This window comes from Idiotropiscis lumnitzeri, chromosome 1 (genome assembly GCF_059441095.1).
Source record: "Idiotropiscis lumnitzeri isolate Australia: NSW breed Sydney's pygmy pipehorse chromosome 1, RoL_Ilum_1.0, whole genome shotgun sequence".
NCBI classification, from domain to species: domain Eukaryota; kingdom Metazoa; phylum Chordata; class Actinopteri; order Syngnathiformes; family Syngnathidae; genus Idiotropiscis; species Idiotropiscis lumnitzeri.
Genome location: NC_142391.1, coordinates 29,242,137 through 29,259,747, shown reverse-complemented (window position 1 = coordinate 29,259,747; position 17,611 = coordinate 29,242,137). Strand labels below are relative to the sequence as shown.

At 40.7% G+C, this 17,611-nt stretch overlaps 1 protein-coding gene across 1 annotated transcript; it reads right to left on the bottom strand.

Moving 5' to 3' along the window:
- Positions 1–279: 279 nt before the first annotated feature.
- On the bottom strand, positions 280–16,981 carry hsd17b4 (hydroxysteroid (17-beta) dehydrogenase 4). The gene is made up of 25 exons (XM_088294195.1): positions 16,822–16,981; positions 16,308–16,361; positions 13,985–14,092; positions 13,422–13,481; positions 13,136–13,157; positions 13,016–13,062; positions 12,158–12,242; positions 11,485–11,672; positions 9,728–9,819; positions 9,618–9,642; positions 9,363–9,491; positions 6,982–7,091; positions 6,291–6,403; positions 6,100–6,223; positions 5,681–5,732; positions 5,522–5,593; positions 5,354–5,457; positions 5,200–5,265; positions 5,018–5,087; positions 4,265–4,371; positions 3,864–3,950; positions 3,707–3,790; positions 3,493–3,634; positions 3,278–3,405; positions 280–958 (listed from the first exon to the last, which is right to left on the bottom strand). The coding sequence occupies exons 1-25, from the start codon at positions 16,871–16,873 to the stop codon at positions 869–871; spliced, it is 2,211 nt and encodes a 736-aa protein (XP_088150321.1). The 5' UTR covers positions 16,874–16,981; the 3' UTR covers positions 280–868.
- Between the last annotated feature and the right edge of the window lie 630 nt (positions 16,982–17,611).

Genomic DNA, 17,611 nt, shown 5'->3' with positions numbered 1-17,611 from the left:
TGACTTTTTTGGGATTCCAACCGGATGCGAGTCAACCATACCTCTGCAGCTCTGCTTAACTTTAGCTATGGCATGATCAGTATGCCGGTCGTCATTTGAAGGTGCTCTAGAAAATCTGCCAAGTAATTGGCGCAGAAGCTCAGTCTGGGAACAGTTGTGTCAATAACTACACTGCACTGGGGCGAACCTCTCAACTGTGACAGATTTGCGAACCAACTATCACCATGCTGCCTATTCATGTACAATAGAATTGATTGAATTTATGACATGAGAACAGAATAAACTTGATTTATTTTATTAGAAGAGCAAACAATACTAATAAATGTCCACATTAGCATTGATTAGAAGAGAAAAGATCACATTTCTGGACAGTTGGTTAAATTGTTGTCCTGATCATTTCCACAAATGCATTTCTGTCAGCATTTGATGTGCTTCCAGAGGAAGAAAAAAGTGATTGAAGTCTGCTTGGGAATCAATACGTGACATTTTAATGGCACGTCAAGGTCGAACAATCGACAATTGAATCTGTCCAAAGGGAGTAACTAGTTCAATTACACTCATTTTCAGGCTTAATTGGTATGGATCTCAGATAACAGGCCATTATTTTAACCAGGCAACCACCTTCAGGAAATACGTTTACATTAGGGATGGGGAAGCATTTCATTTACTTGTCAGATGGCCATATTAATTTATGAGAGGATTTATTATGATATCTTATGAGCATTTTTTAATAACCATTCCATTTCGGCTTTGTATTGACGGATTACAATAAATTCTGCCGCAGGCTGTGTATGGTGTTGATTAGAAAGGTGAATGGACCCCCCCCTCTCTTCCTCCCAGTGGGTGGGTCGGCGCTTGTAGGAGGCACTCACAGCCTGGCGTGATCCTTCAGGATGACCTCCAGCTTCTGACCCAGCATGACGTTCCCTCGAATCTTGAGCTTGCCTGAGAAGAATGCCTAAATAGCAGAGAAAAAAAAACCATTTCATCTACCCCAATCTCAGAATATTTAGACAGAATGTCTTTAACGAGGTATCTGAAGCTGTGACAGCAGCTGTCCTTTTCAAAAATCTGAAAGCTATTCTTTCCCCGGTTGCTCCTTTGACTGTGGGAGATGCTGGAAAAGACCTTCCTTGCCAGCAAAACACACTATGATCAATATGAAGCATCGTGACCAGGGTATAAATTTGCCGCTCGCCTGTAACAGATGAAATGCCACAGAGATATCAAATGACGTCCATTGATTACTTGCGAGTGCTTTCATCTTTGAAGACCCCCCCCCACCTGGCTTTTTATGTGATCAGATGAATGGATGAAGTCTTTACAAATTGGTTACGCTCACTCACATGTACACTGAGGACACTTGGGGAAACAGACTTCACCATAAAGGTTCATTATTTTCTTGCGCTCAATGCTTTCAAGGCTGACTTTGCTGTTTCAGAATTAAACAAGAAATTGTTTATAACAAGAGCTGAATGCTTCACACTGGATTTTTCAAGACAATGTGTCGTGGAATGACGACATATCCAGGTTGCATCCCTAACTGGTCTAACAGTGGTAACAAAAAGATGTCGGACATTTTTCAGCATACCACAATAGTGTTCTCAGAATCTCACTCTGGGAAGTAAAAAATTGATCAAATTTGCCTTTGTAGCGTGTTCTTAAAGTTAGTTTGGCTTTGGCATTCAAAACTTTGGATTAGTTGTGCAGTAACAGTATTAAAGCACCAACCATCTTCAATTGCTTTAATGCCGGTTCTTTCAATTGTGTTTTAGGTTTCTTAGATTACATTAAGAAAATGTAATTAACTAATTTGACATCTTAAACCCCCCCAAAATTGACTTTTTCTTTCAATAATTCTCTCTTAATAAAAATATTTTTCTCAGACATATCTTGAAGATTAGGGCGGCACGGTGGCCGACTGTTTAGCACAGTGGCCTCACAGTGCAGAGGTCGTGCGATCGATTCTGCCCTTCCTGTGTGGAGTTTGGATTTTCTCACCGTGCCACGGTGGGTTTTCTCCGGGTAAAAGACATGCATGGTAGGTTGTTTGAATACTCTAAATTGGCCCTTGGTACAGTTGTGAGTGCGGATGTTTGTTCGTCTGTGTGCCCTGCGATTGGCTGGCAACCAGTTCAGGGTGTGCCCGCCTACTGCCTGAAGATAGCTGGGATGGGTTCCAGCATCCCCGAGACCCTCGTGAGGAAAAGCGGCTCAGATAATGGATGGATGCATCTTGAGGAAAAGTGGTTCAGAGAATGATGGATGGACACTGGAGAATATTAACCTATAAAATTAATTACCAATGCCATTCATCATTTATTTCTGACTCAGACCTTTGTAATGTCTTGCACGAAACTAATGAAAAATTAATTTCGGAAAAAAAAAAAAATCACAAATTGGCAACAAGACATTTTACGGGCATTCCATTTTAATTTGCTTTTATTTAAAATTGTATCCATTTTCTTCAGCGCTTATCCTCACAGTTGCATGTGATCTACAGCCAGTCTCAGCTGACTTTAGAGGATAGATGAATACCATTAATCTGTTCCCGCACCGGGGAGGACATAAACATTTTCGTTAAATGCTTTTATAAAGAATAACAGCACTGTATTGTAAAATATGAATATAAAAAGATAAGAGAATGTAAAGAAATAAGTGGTTTGATGTATAACAAAATCTCATCTTCATTCACTATAGTACATTTGTGTGTTCATGTGTTTTCTCGTGAAGTGGCCTAAAGTGACGTATAACTCTCCCATTGTCACTGCAGCGCCAGCGACAGGAAGGACCATCTGTCCGTCTTTGGCAAGGGTTACAATCTGAAAACGGGCTTCACTGTACAACGGTGCCCTGTTGTGTTGTAGGAACGGAACTCCGTCCCCCTTGTTTACAAAAATAGATTGGAAGAAATTTGAGTTAACACAAAGGGCATAAATTATGTTTTGCCAGTAACTTTACTGATTATGTTGCTGAACAATATAAATTTGCCTAAATCTAAAGCTGAATTCGTCAGTTAATGCTTTTTTTTTTTTTTTTTGCATAGTTATGTACTAGAATATTTCTCTCTGTTAAGTTAAACAAATACTAAAGTATTTTAAAATCCGTTTTTGTAAGTGTTAAGGCACCAAAAAAGTTATTTTATTGAACGGCGAGCAGACATTTTTTTTCTTCCAAATATCGGAATGGGCCAAAAAAAAAAATAATTAAAAAATCCATCTCTTTAGTGTCCCGTCATAAAGAAGTCAAGATACCACTGAACTCTGCTCATTCCTACCTTCTGTGGGTTGACTTTATCTTGCACCAGCTCCATAAAGTCTTCATCTGATGCCGTGAAAGTTACGTCCGTCTTTCCGCTGTAGGTGCCGCGATGTAGTGTGCCGCTACCGTTCTTTAGATCGATTGCTAGAGGACGACAAGAAGTCCCATTTTCAAACCTCATGTGTTTAAAGCACTTAATTAGGACCAGTCGGCATGCTTAAGTGCGCTCACTCCACTGCGCGACGTTCTTGCCGTCTTTGGTGATCTCCCAACCAAAGACTGCATTAACCTTTTTGACCAGCTCGGCACCAGACTCTTGGATACGGCGTCCGATCTCTGCGAACACCAGCTCGCTCCGAAGGCCCGCCCCCACCTACGCAATCCAAATGAGACCTTTAACGTTGCAGCCTCCTTTTAAAAGGGGTGTAGATTCACACAAACACACCTGAGGAATACCGGGAGACATCTCGGCTGTTTCGTGTAAATCGACGTAAGCCCCGGCAAGCACCACGGCGCCAGTCTCCTTTACCTGGAAGAGGCCAAAGATCAAGTAAGAAGCTGAATAACATGCAAGTGTTAGGACTGGAATGATAAATACTGACTTTACACTGAATGTGAACTCTACTGCCTTCCTTCCACATCTCCGTCTGCAGAGACTGACCCGGTATCACTGGCTTCACAAAGCGGACCTGTGAGGAGGCACAGAACTAAGATTTAAAAAAAAAAAAAAAAAGGTATGGGAAGGATTTGAAGAATTTGCTTGATAGATAATAGAAAATAAATGTATTCGAGTACATGGACACGCACTTAGTTCATGCCACATCTAGGCCATAAATTTAAAATGACCAGAGTTACCGTCTGTTAGCAATAGAAATCGCCATTTTATGCTTTGCATACAAATTCCATCGTAAACAGAAGAATACATTATATTGAGGGGGAAAAAAGTTACTATTGTGACATACTGCTATTCCGACCAAAAGTGAATGAAATCAATACTCCAAACCTTGATGGCCTTGAATCTGGAGGGGTCATTGTCAGCAAACTGCTTGAGGACATGTCTTGCCGCAAAACCAAACGAGCACAAGCCGTGCAAGATGGGTGACTGGAAACCTGAACAAAAATGTTAAGAGTAGACAAAAGAATACAAATTAATGGCTTGTGTACAAGTAGTTGGGTTGCTGGAGTGCCTGCCCACTGATTATGCATTAAAGTAAACTACGTAAATCTTTTGGGTAGCTTGTCTGTGAACAAGTCCTGCTACCCCACTTTTACGTTAATAGTGGGGCTAATTTACGTCATAACAGCCCCCGTGCAGTTTCTCTGCTTGAGAGCTACTCAAAGATGCAACGCCACGGTCAAGCCTGGAGTCTAGTTGCCAAACCACATCGTCTGAAACAGTATCATGCAGAAACACCCAAATCCCCAACAGGTATGACGTGCCATCGATCATGTCGAAGCCAAAACGTAAGCTGAGCTGCATTTTTGTTTTGGTGTATGCAAAGATTAGTGTTGGCTATTTGCCTTTTTTGACTCACCATTGGCCCAGCTGTATATTGGGCAGTGTATGCTGTCATTCACTTAAGAGAATGGCCGTGCACTAAATATCAGCTCATTTCAGCTGGCTATACAATTCTGATCTTTAGTGTGGTTTGACAAAAGTGTGTCAGACATTTTAGGAATTGGGAACTGTATAAAAACAAGTCTCCTTTAAAAGAATTCAGATTGAACATTCTTGTCAAAGCAATTCAAGTCTTACCTCCCATGGCAGCGAAGCTGGGGTCAATGTGGAGGGGGTTCCAGTCCCCACTCAGACGGTACAAAGCTGCCTAGGAGAAAGGAGATGAGCGTCATAGATCAGAATATTGGAGACATCTACAGTAAGAAGGCCTGGGAATCACTCTGACAATTCTTTTCACATTTGATTTGCTTTTTCTTCACCTGGTCGTTAGTGGTGGCATCAACCAGCACTACGTCTGGAGCTCGCTGAGGCGGCGGCACTGGAAGCTGCAGGGTTTATCCAACACAGGAGGAAGCGGCATTAATATTCCTCGTGTCTTATTGTGTTGTCATAAAAACACTGAATTTCACACACTTTGGCTTTCTGCGATGTTCTTTTGCCTCCGAATCCTCCGGCGCCGACCACAAACACAGAAAACTGGTTGAAGCAGAGCAGCTCGTTGCCGCTGTATGTATTCACTGAGTGAGGAGAGGAAGGACTTTTAGTAGCAGTGAGGATCGCAATCACGTAGGACTCGCTCACCGTCCAGGAGGATGACCGCCCCGGAGCCTTTGTCCAACACGTCTGCAACTGTGGCCTCTGAAGTCAGTTGTCCTTAAAAAAAAAAAAAAATAATAAAATCTAGATTTAATTTTTTTTTTTTTTGGGGGGAGAGTTCAGGCTATGTTGAGTGTTCCATACCAGAGGTGGGAAGAGGTTTGTAGAGCTCAAGATACTGCTCACCATGTAACACCTGATGCATGACATGCAGTACATACATGACGAGCAAAAAGTGGACAAAGGGTAGTCGATCTTTGGCAACAGAAAAAATACTTGAAAAAGGTGCAATGCCTCAATTGAGAATCAATTTAAATAGAACTGTGGGGAAAAATGTGAAAAAATAATTGAATTGTGTAATTTGGGTTGATTTGATTTTTCACATCTGTGACAGCTAAGAATGTTAGATGCTGATAACCTTCACAGTAGGCCTTTATGATTTTGAATGATAATATTTCCCCTTACATTGGTATGACTCAAGTATGTGAAAATGGTATGCACTTAAAACATTTAAATCAGTGATCGTTGCACATGCCGCTAGCGGTACGATGTGTTTTCCTCACCTGTGTGAAGTCAATGTTGAGTCCGGGCAAAGAGCTCAGGCCACCTTCCATCATGGCCGCCTGGGAAGGTATGACCCCGAAGGTTGGGAGACAGCTAAAGTCTGCATGACCTTCGTACAGGAACCTAGAGAAAACAATACGGTAGTACAATGCTTCTTGAATACATCATCTAAGTAGCGGCAATCGCACACCTGAGGTGGTCGGGGTCCTTGGTAGACATGCCCACGCCAAGCGCGTACAGGATGCACTGCGTGTGCGAGAAGCTGAACGTTGTCGCTGGAAGTTTTTGTCCCACTGCCGCAGTCTAACACACAGACGAGAGACGCTAAGATGCTCGCGTATTTAGCCGAGTTGAAATACCGTGTGATGCGTTTAACCCCCACCCCCTCCCCCGTCTTTTGGCACCTTCATAAAAAAGGCTCTGTTGAACTCAACTGATTATCAAATCAGGCTTCCTGTGAACCCCTCACGGCCAACTGCTTCTTCATTAGTCTCATTACTGGCCGCCATCTCTGCTTTTCATTCAGGTCGACAGATGTGACTGCTCCCCGCTCTGCACAATAGTGACCAGCAGCCGCATGACAAGCGCTCCAAAGCACTGACTGCCCCATTTTTAATTAAGACCGCCATGGACTGCAGACATCGGAGACTCATTGCCTTTCAGCTCCGTGTTAAATATTGGACCCCAGTAATGAATCATTAACGTGCTTGGCCACACAGACACCGCTTATCTATACAATCAAATTTGGCGATGGAAGCTAGAAATGAGAAAAATGTCTGGTCATCTTGAAATGGATCACTTTAATGTGCTGCAAAGTTTGTACAACTCTGAATGGCCACGTCAGCATTGACGCTAATGCTCAATTCTATGCTTCTACTCACAGGATTGCTGCCAGATTTGGAGGATGCAGCAGGGGCAGAGGTTGGGACGGCGGCAACATCCTGTCCCGACTCTACCTTGGTCAGTACGCTCACAATCGACTGAAGTGATTCTGCAAACGGGTAAGAGAAAGAAGGCCAAATCCGTGTTAAGGCGACTAGTATTCTCAGTTCTCTGTGACAAATGGGTGTCGGAAGTGCGATGCTACTCATGATCAGACATGCGACAGTCAATAAAATGATTACCCAGAATGACAGGATTCTAATCTGGGTATATATAAATGCAACACTTTATTTTTGCTCCCATTTTTCATAATCTTAAAGCAAAAAAAATCTGTGCTTTTTTTTCCTGTGTACACAAAATGTATTTTTCTCACAAATATTCGACACAAATCTGTGTAAATCTGTATTAGTAACAGGAGTGGCATCTGAAAAAATGCTGATTAGACAGCATCATTATTGCAGGCTGCCCACAATGAAAGGACACTCTAAATGTAAGATTACAGGCAGTTTGAACAGTTAAAAAAAAGATTGTACCTCAATGTTTGTGAGAAAACTCATATAAGATTGCATGTAATTAAGAGTTAAATGCAACTAAACTGTACTTGACATAATTTACTAGATTTAAAAAAAAAGTTGAAGCTACTATAACAGTATGCACAGAAGAGAAAGATGGCCTATGCCACAGACTTAGCTCCACGTTTTTCAAACGCGATGGTGGGCTATAACACGACACATTATCATGAAAGACTTCCTACGAGCCGAATAAATAAAACTAATTGTTATTGTCGAACATTTTGTTTTTGGGAGTAAACGCAATCTGAGTTGGACAAGTTCCAACATTTCTTAAATTAAGGTGTGCTGGCCTTTTTTTCCCCCTCTCTTCAATGATTTATCCATACGATGAAACATTTCAGTGCTGGTAGGAAATAGAACAAAAGAAACAGCTCCAGGGCTGATAGAAATCTCACAAATCAGAGTTAAGGGAGGGCTGTTGCTTATTGGCAGGTAGTTATAGCAACAAGGATCGGTATTAAGCTACAAATGAGGAGGCAGCACAATGTCATGCTAATGAGAGTGGCTAGCTCCCGTTGGGGCCGCCACCCCCGTGCGCTTCGACGCACACGGCGCCGTGTTCGTTGCACGACTGAGAGGGTCGGAGGAGGCAGAGAGAAGTAACGCTAAATGATCATTACAACCATAATTATATGTGGCTCACTCCAAACAGTCCTCACCTCGACTTGTTTTTCCCTCCACTTTTCATGACCTCTAACCGCAGATTGCCTCCGTCGACTGGAGGCAAACTCAGGAGGAATACAGATGAGTGGCTAGCAAAAGCTTTGGGTTTTGATTTTACACCACACACTTGACGAATGTGCAATGATGCTCATGTGTAAGTTGTCGCCTGTCAAAAAAATACCAATTTTGGTGACATTACAGATTAACTTGAAAAAGAAATTGTCTACCAATATACCTTAAAGGGGAGGCTTCATTGGCGTTAACATTGGCACTTATATAATAGGTTTGCATGTAAAAATGACATCAGTACTAAAATCCGCCAATTCCAATTGAGCCTTGAAATTACCTTGAGAGAAAATTGTCATCAACTCCTTACCATAAAAAGAGAGGGATGACATTTTTCATCACAAAGTATGACAGAATTTTTTTTTAATGTGGCGCGATATAATTTCAGTACAGTAGTAACCTCTTACACAGAGCCCTTGCAAAATGGTTGCATCAGAATCGTAACAGTCACTGCAGCATATGCGCATTTATCCATTCAAGATTTATATACATAACTCAGTGAAGCGCTTTCACACAGTGAAACAGCATCCAGCAATGATTAATAAATGACCTCGGCACCAATCATCTGGTGTGATTTAATACTTTCAGGATTGGGTGCTTCAACTTAAAATTCCCTCATGCCCCGGTATTTTGTATTCCCTTAAACAAAGGCAGAAACCAGATACTGCTTTACCCAAGGCAGAAAATTGCCCAGGTAGAATTCGCACCACCATTCTGTGTCATTGCTGTTTAAACTAAACAGCAATCTGGGATGGAATATTTAAAAAAAAAAAAAGTGCTTGTTTTCACAGTTTATTCTGATTGCCTGGCAATTGTAGTCTGCCTTTGTCCCAAAGTTGTTTAGGATAAGTGCATATCTGTTGTTCAACTGCTTATCGTCCTTGACAAATTGTTGCCTCTGTTCAGGCTCCGATACCACGTTTCTGAAAGCGTAAAATGTCCAGGGTTGACTTTTTACAAGCAGTGTACCGTTTCGGAATTGAAGCAGCGGAATGGCACTTTTCCTCCTCTGTTTATTTGTGCCACAGTTCAATTGGTAACCTTCCAGCGTGTGTCGCTCATGCCAGAGAGTCACTGACCTTGCACTGAAGTGGGCTTGGTTGAGTCTGTAAAATCACAAACTTTGTCCCACTGGTCCCTGACAGCCTCGGGAGTCATGGGCTGGTTCCTCTGTCTAGTGATGCAGCCCTTAGTTCGCTCCCAGCGCACTGAACACACACACAGGGACATTAAGGGCTCATTTTTAAATGCCGGCAAGCGCAAATCTAGTGCTGGTGCTTGGGGCTAATTAATAACAGATGCATGGAGACAGGACTAAAAACAAAAAGACTCACATTTGCCAATCCAGCCTGCACCAACCTGCAAGCAAATGACTCATCAGAACCGTTGGAACAGGCTCGTGGCATCATTCATTTATCGGTGGGAGTGAGACCTCGCTTCATACCTCAAAGAGTCCTCCGTTTTCTTGGCATTGTTCATGACAGAGCCACAGCACCATGGGAGCCACATACTCTGGCTTCAGCGCCGCCACCAGATCTAAATAAAACAAAGGCAGACGGTAGAAAACCACTGCCTCGTTTCAAGGCGCATCTGCAGGGATCACTTCACTGCACTGCTAACACATTTTAGGGCAGAGCTGTGCACAGAAATAGCAGCTAGTTGTCGAACTACATTATCATTGGCATCGTTTTAGAAGTTAGTCATGCACAACCACGCAAAGAGATTTAACTGTTGTGAAGGGCCACTTGTTCAGTCATACAGTATGTAACACCATCATAACTAACATTAGAATACAGTAGCATAGTAAGACTAAATCATCCTTTTAAAAAGTATATTTAATTTTTAAATATACTTAATATTGTGTATTATTATTCTGTGATGTGACACTAACATGACTGAGCAGTAGTTGAACAAACTGTTTTCCAAAAGTGCTTTAGCCATCAATTTGTTGCATATGTAATAATATGGCAAGTCTACATTTTTATGGTTTTAGTAATAACGGCCCTCTTAACTATAATGTAGCCCGGGGGATGCGGAACCAAAGGCATGTGGGCTATCTATGGTGCCAGTAGGGCATTTCATCCAACCCTAAGAGAAATTAAATGCACAAAGGGACTGGAATAAAATAGCTCAAAACATTTACTAAACCAGTTTTATCCTGCATATTTTTCCATATAGGGTGGATAAGTTCATACATTGGCTTCACAGTCGAGAGGTTCTGGGTTCAAATATTGACTATTACATATTACTAGTTACTTGCATGTCAAAGTAATACGTTTCTTTACAATATTACTGTCTTTGTAGCGTAATGAGTTAAGCAAGTTAAGTTACTCTTAGTTACTTTTTTTTTTAATTAATTAATTTATTTTTTTAAATCGGGGATGAATTCATTTAATATTGATTCCGACACCTTAAAAGGAAAATGCAAATTTTGCAACCATCTTGTAGCTGGTTCAGTTCATTTGTAATGTGGATATTTAACAAGTGCCAGTCGTGCAACTGCCCCCCATCTTCCCAATATAAAGGTTCATTGAGGATTCTAAATCGTCCATAGGTGTGGTGTGAATGTGAATGGTTGTTTGTCTGCATGAGCCGTGCAAACACATCAGGGTGAGCCTGACCTCTCACACTAAAGTCATCTAGCATCAGCTGCAGCTCAGCCAAGACCTTAATGAGGACAAGTAACATAGAAAATGGATGGGTAGATTTAGTATAGCCCTAAAAGGACTCGTTTTTGGCGCTAAAACCCAGCGTACGGAGCCATGTGACTGTACTGTGTGACAGCAACAACAGAATAGACTGGCTGACAAAATGCAAGGACAATAAACGATTGGGAAATTGATGATTTTAAAAGTAAATTGACGTCAACATGCAATAGTTGTACCTGAAAATTCATTTTATGGGTATGATGGCTAATATAAGGATAGACATGTCTCTCTCGTTACCATGGTGACCATGGATCACCATTCTAAATTAATGGACCACCCGAGCCAGCTCAAATTAAATTTCTAATTAATCCCCCCCCCTATAAGAAATAATGGGAAAAGAACTATATATCCTTGTAGCGGTCAAACTTTAGCCATTACAGGGGAGTCCTCAGTGTACGACAGTTTCGATATAGGATTGTTTTTCATTTTATCGGCAATACCCATTTTCACCCCCATTAAAAATTAACTGCCTTTCTTTCATGCATCCGCTTACCTGGAGGCATGACGGTCTCTGTGAGGCGTGAGCCGGCAACAGGAGCGATGGTGTTGCAGTGGATGTTGTATTTGCGTCCCTCAATGGCCAGCGTGTTAGACAGGCCCAGAAGGCCCAGCTTGGCGGCGCTGTAGTTGGCTTGGCCGAAGTTGCCGTAGATGCCCGCGGCTGAAGCCGTCATGATGATTCTAGGTGGCATTAATACATAATGGCAGCCATCACACGGGAGTCAACGGGGGGAGGTTTGGAAATGATGCGTGACAAGATGGACGAGGGAGCCGAGGTCAAACCATGAAAAATTCTTCTACTACATTTTGAAGCTTGATCAAGAACACTTTTTTTATTTTTATTTTTTTTTTAAACATGAATCAGCACTGATTCAGTTAAAGGACTATTCAAATTATCCAGGTCAATCCTAAAAGCCATGTAGCCAAATGAACCCCCGCCCCGTTCTGATTTGCATATCCATATCTAATGTGCTGTCTAAGCCTTTTATGCTGATTCCTTTTTCTTGTAACACCGTGAAACCAACTGAGCTCACCATATTCAGGCGCATCAAGCAACTGATTTATGTTTTACTACCTGCGGCTCTAGACTAGCTCAAGTCTGTCTTTACACTGCGGCTTTCTGGCAGGAGACGGGTTGAGCACCAATACATGCGAGCAATTATTACCTGCCAAACTTTTGGTTCTTCATGTGGTTCCAGGCGGCGCGGGTCACCAAAAAGGAGCCTCGCAGGTGAACTCTGTGAATGAGGTCTGGAAATACAAAAGCAATTACAATGTGCAATTATTAACTACAATCAAAAATTAAATGCTTAATTGGCCATTCAGTCATTAAATTGTTACATATATTCTCAAATAATTTTATTTTCATACTGAAATTAGTATGTGCTATAATCTACAACTAAAACAGTAAACAACACTAAAAAACTGTAAATAGTATCAGTTACATTAATAGAATGAAAATCACTTCAAAGCACAAAATGAAAAAAATAAAGATCTGTAAGTACTGTGGTAACTGACAAGGCCTTCTGGCAACAACGTAAATTCTAGTTTATTGCATGCTGTTCTTGACCTTAAAACCTGGTACAGCGAACCGCCATTTGACATTTTTTAGATTGTTTTACCCATCCACATGCTAACACATTTGACCATGGTGGAATTGATTTTGACACTTTATAAATGCATTGTAACAAATTTCAGGCATCCAATGTAAAGATAACACAATAGATATTGTCATGTATGTGCCTTTAGGAGATGTGACCTGGTAAGGTGCCGTCACATGGGCAAATCTGCCTGAGTGACTGGGAGTGAGCTGTGGATGACATTAGCTTCTGCATAAGTGTACTCATTGTCTTTGTGTTTTACTGTTGCTGCTGAAAAATGCAATGACGGTGGCTTTCCCACATGCAACTCTCTTAACACTAAGTATACTGTGAAAACTCATTAAAAATGTTTTTTTTTTTTTACTCCTGTCAGAACAGTTGTAAACCAAGCACGTCGCCTATTTATAAATCTCATGACCTTACCCCAATCCAAATCACTTGTCCTGACGAATGAGCGGTCACGAAGGATTCTTCCAAAGAGAAAAGGGGTTATAAACGGGGACAGTGATGGAAGAGTTGTTTTGCCACCGTAAAATGACTTACCCGGCATTGTTTACGACAATATCTGAAAAACAAGATATTAGACGAGAGATTTTGAAGGTATACAAGTGAGGGCTGTCAAAGCTGTAAACAAAAATATTAACAACGGCTCTATCACAGCACCAGTGAGTTTGGCCAAACTGAACGAATCACAGCTCTGGAACGGACTCACCCCCCCAGCCAAAAAAGGAAGAAAAAAAAAAAAAGAAAAATTGTAGGCTAGCCGTGATTAATGTTATTGATCCCCAACTGTTCCCCTGCCGTTTCTGGCCTATCGATTAGCACTCACCTATTCTTCCAAACGCATCCAGCGCCGCTTGAACGAGTTTCTCTCCATCTTCCACAGAGTCTGTGAGCATGCAATGCCAAGATGGGGAGGGGAGCTTTAAAACCAGCTGAGTGATTTTCCATTAAAACTGACAGTTGCAATAATACGCTCATGAAAAGAATACACACAATGAACAAGGAAAATCCAATTAACTGTGATATTGATCGCAATGCATCATTTCAATTGGTTCAACTTTTGGAAATGATGCATTTGAATTATGTCGACACACGACCAACACTCTTCATACAGTCTAAACTCTTCAGGTCCATAAGAATCCATGCATGGTTGTCGACCTGCAAACAAATCCATCTTCTTCCGCATAAGAAGTAATGATGTGGGGTCTAACGACCGATGAATACATTTCCTAAGGAACAATTTGAAAAAAAATATATAAAAAATAAAATGTATAAAGTTTAGGGCACAATCTGTGTACCATGAGCTCAAACAAAAATCGAGCTAGTGACACATGACAGAAGTGAAAACAGCTAGAGGACAAGATGGAGGCTGATCCAAAAACTTCTCACCGTAGTTGGCCACTGCTTTTCCTCCCTTGGCTTTTATCTCGTCCACAACCTTATCGGCAGCCGCAGAACTCTTTCCACCCCCTTTCGTGTCTGCCCCAAGGTCATTCACTTGAATATAGCGAGAGGAGGAAAAGATTAGCAATAAATGGGCGATGAGTGCAGTTTTCCGCCGGTGATTGGGAGCGTTTTGCTAAGCCTCGTCACACAGTTCAAGGGCAAGTTCAGCGTAGATAGCGGCTATTATTTAACATGTTTATGGCCACGTCTTGCGTCTAAATCACTGTCAATCAATACAATGCACTACAATGTGATACATTTGATCCTCTTAAAGCAGTGGATGTGCAATAAGATCACAAGTCAGACTGAGCAAGAACCGTGCAAAATGTTACTTCACATTCAGCAGTAAGTCATGCTAAGTTACGTTATATCGTTAAATGCTAGAAAAGACAACAGGCTGATGACGCATTTGGAAAAATAAAATAACTGAGCCATGTTGTATTTTTTTCCCCATTTTTACATTAAAAAATTTTCATATTGTTACAATCCTAGTCAATACTATTTAATAATAATGATAATAAGAATAATAATAGGTGTCAATTAATCAATCAGGAAATTAATCAAATATTTTAATAATTGAGTAAGGATTTAGAGCTGCAGTTTGAATAGAATAGAAATCCCTTTATTGTCGGCTTGCAAATCCTCTGCATTCACACTCCTAAAACTAAAAATGTTCAGATTTCTGTCATCCTTCATTAAAGAGGACAAATTTGTTTTTGCTCAAAGTAAGACATTGACTGAATCAGTTTCTTCAAGGTTGGTTAGGACATCAATCCCTTGCGATATTGCTTAATTTTTTTCTTTTATCGCTCAACAATACCAAATAACTATTGGTTAATAAACAGACGGCAGAGGAAATTCCTTTGTAATACACTTTAATCCAAAAACATTTTATTCAATTAATTGATTGAATAATTGGTAGGAAGAAGGGAAAAGCTGAGTTAAAGCTCTCCCAGTAAAATTGCAAATTCAAAATTAATCCATATAAAATGACTTTTCCCTTGTAACACTTAGATTTTATACTCATAAAATTAAAAAAAAAATTATCATTTTATCACAACTTTTTCTTGTAATATCACATACAATTGTCAAACCCAACCCCCCCCTCGACACGCACGCGCACACGCACCCTTGAGTCAACAGTACATGCTGTGTATCTAGTCAAGTATTGCCTGGAATTTTTTTCCTGTTATATTATAACCAGATTCTTGTAACATTAATCCTTTTCTTGTAACATTGTGTTTTTTTCCCTCATAATTTGGTGACCGCGATGGATCTAGATCAGACATGGGCAAACTACGACCTGCAGGGCAGGCTTTTTAATACACCCCGACAAACATATGAGGAAAAAAAAAATCAATCATTTCAATTTGCCAAAAGTTTTGTCTAGTGATGACGTCATTCACTCAAGCATGCCATCACACATACTAAAAATACATTTCCGGGTCTGGAAGTGAGCAAGATTTGCTTGCCGCCGCGCCAAATATATCCACTTTATAAAGTAGATTCTAGTGATGGTGAAGCCTCACATTTCCTTTGCTTTGCTTTGGTTGAGCGTGAAGTGGAGGACTTTTCGCTCCGCCACCGGTCACGGCGTCTACCTTTACCCAGCCAAGACACTGAGAGGGCCGTCTTCATCTACCAAATCAAGTCATGCTGGAAGGTGCGCGGCTTTGCCATACTTACAATATATATATATATACACACACACATTGAGTTTTACAACAATGCTACCCATGACCACATAATTTCAGCAAAAGCATGTGGCCAAAATGGAGCGACCACTATATGTCGGGCATTATGTTTATTCTCTTTATTCTAATACAATGCCTCCACTAATTTCCTCTTCATTTAAAAAAATGTTTTACCTTGGGTGGCGAACACGCACACATCAAATTCAGGTTTAATTATTTGCATCCTGTGTCAAGTTTTATGTGAATAACATAGCTTAATGTTGAAGTAGGCTATGCAATAATAGTTTTTATAAAAAATATTTGACAGTTTATACCTACAGTCAGTTTACATACACAAAGGGGTTGAATGGGGTTTTTGAGCAAATTCTAAACCGGTGGTTGGTTAAAATGTTCATACAAACAATGTAGACAATATTAGGAACATTTATAATACAATTTTTAATAAATTTGCTGCCAACAAGAAGGATGGCAAAGCATTTGGTGCTGGCAGCTGCCACCCCTTGCCTCCCTGTTACACAATAAAGTCCCTCTAAACTTGAATTGAAGGGGATGAAAGCAGAGTTTATATTTACCAACAACAGAGGCTCCTCTTGCTGCAAAGGCCAATGCATATTCCTTCCCAAGACCTGCGCACAGGAAAAAGCGATTTGCTTTGAGTGTTTTCCTTTTTTTTTTTATGTTTACATTTTTTAACTAAATCTACACCCACGTTGTCCGTTTGTGTTAGTGTTACTCCATGTGCCCTTTCACATACACGATCGACTGTACTTTGATCCCTGTGGCCGACTGGAAGCGATGGTTTATCCTTTAGTGTAATTTCTACAAATTGGTGTTTAATTAATTCTAGAGCTGATTTAGCTATACGCGTTTCCTCATTAGCACATAAGGTTGTAGCAACATAAAACAACGAAGAGCTTAGACAAAAAAAAATACATGCTTGCGGAATGAGTGTACTTTGCCATCATAAACATCCCGATCAGCTGATTAGCAATCCGAAGCTAACGACTGTGCGTACAAACTACAGGGTTATCATCGATGACAGTCGAGCTAACATGCAGTGCTAACATATTTCCATGGTCATTTTACCTCCACCGGCACCGGTGACGAGCACAACTCTTCCTTCAAATGACAAAGACATTGCTGCTTTTCTTTTAGGTCTTGTCTTCGAGAGGACCAATTGACACTTGAGTTGTTTTCCAAGCAGGGTGAACTTTCACAAGTTCCACTTCCGCAATGGGGAGGAGCGGTCTCTGCAGGGACCAATCAGAAACGAGAAACGTGCTTAACCCTTTCCTTACTTCACTGCAAGGTGCGTGTTGTCAGAATTCGTGAGTAGTCAGGTAAAGCAACGCTTCTCAAATTATTTGAGATTCTTTTTTGCCAAGGACCCCTTTACAATCCTAACGTCAACTGAGGATAACTTACACGTTTCTCCATAAATGACATAGGAATGAAAAGTTTCCTATTTTTTTAGGAAAATATTCAAAATATTGCCATTAAAAGATTGTTTTCGTTTTGGAAAAAGTAATGATGTATTTTCTAAAATAAAGTTGTATTATTATGATCATAATGTCAAACTTGAGAAAGTGAAATTTCAAGACATTTTCAAACTGTTACTTACGCGTTTAAAAAAAACATAAAATAGATGCATTTGATTTGATTTGGCAGGCCACATAAAATAATGTTGAAGGCCAGATCGGGCACCCATGACTTGAGTTTCATCATGATGATTTTGCCTTGGAGTTGTAAATTCTTTTGTACTTTTCTTCTGATACCTTTGAATCAGCCCTTCGCGTGGAATGAACCTACTTGCGAAACGGGATAACGACAAAAATTGCCTCTGAACTCGTCAAAAACACCACTACCAACTGTTTGT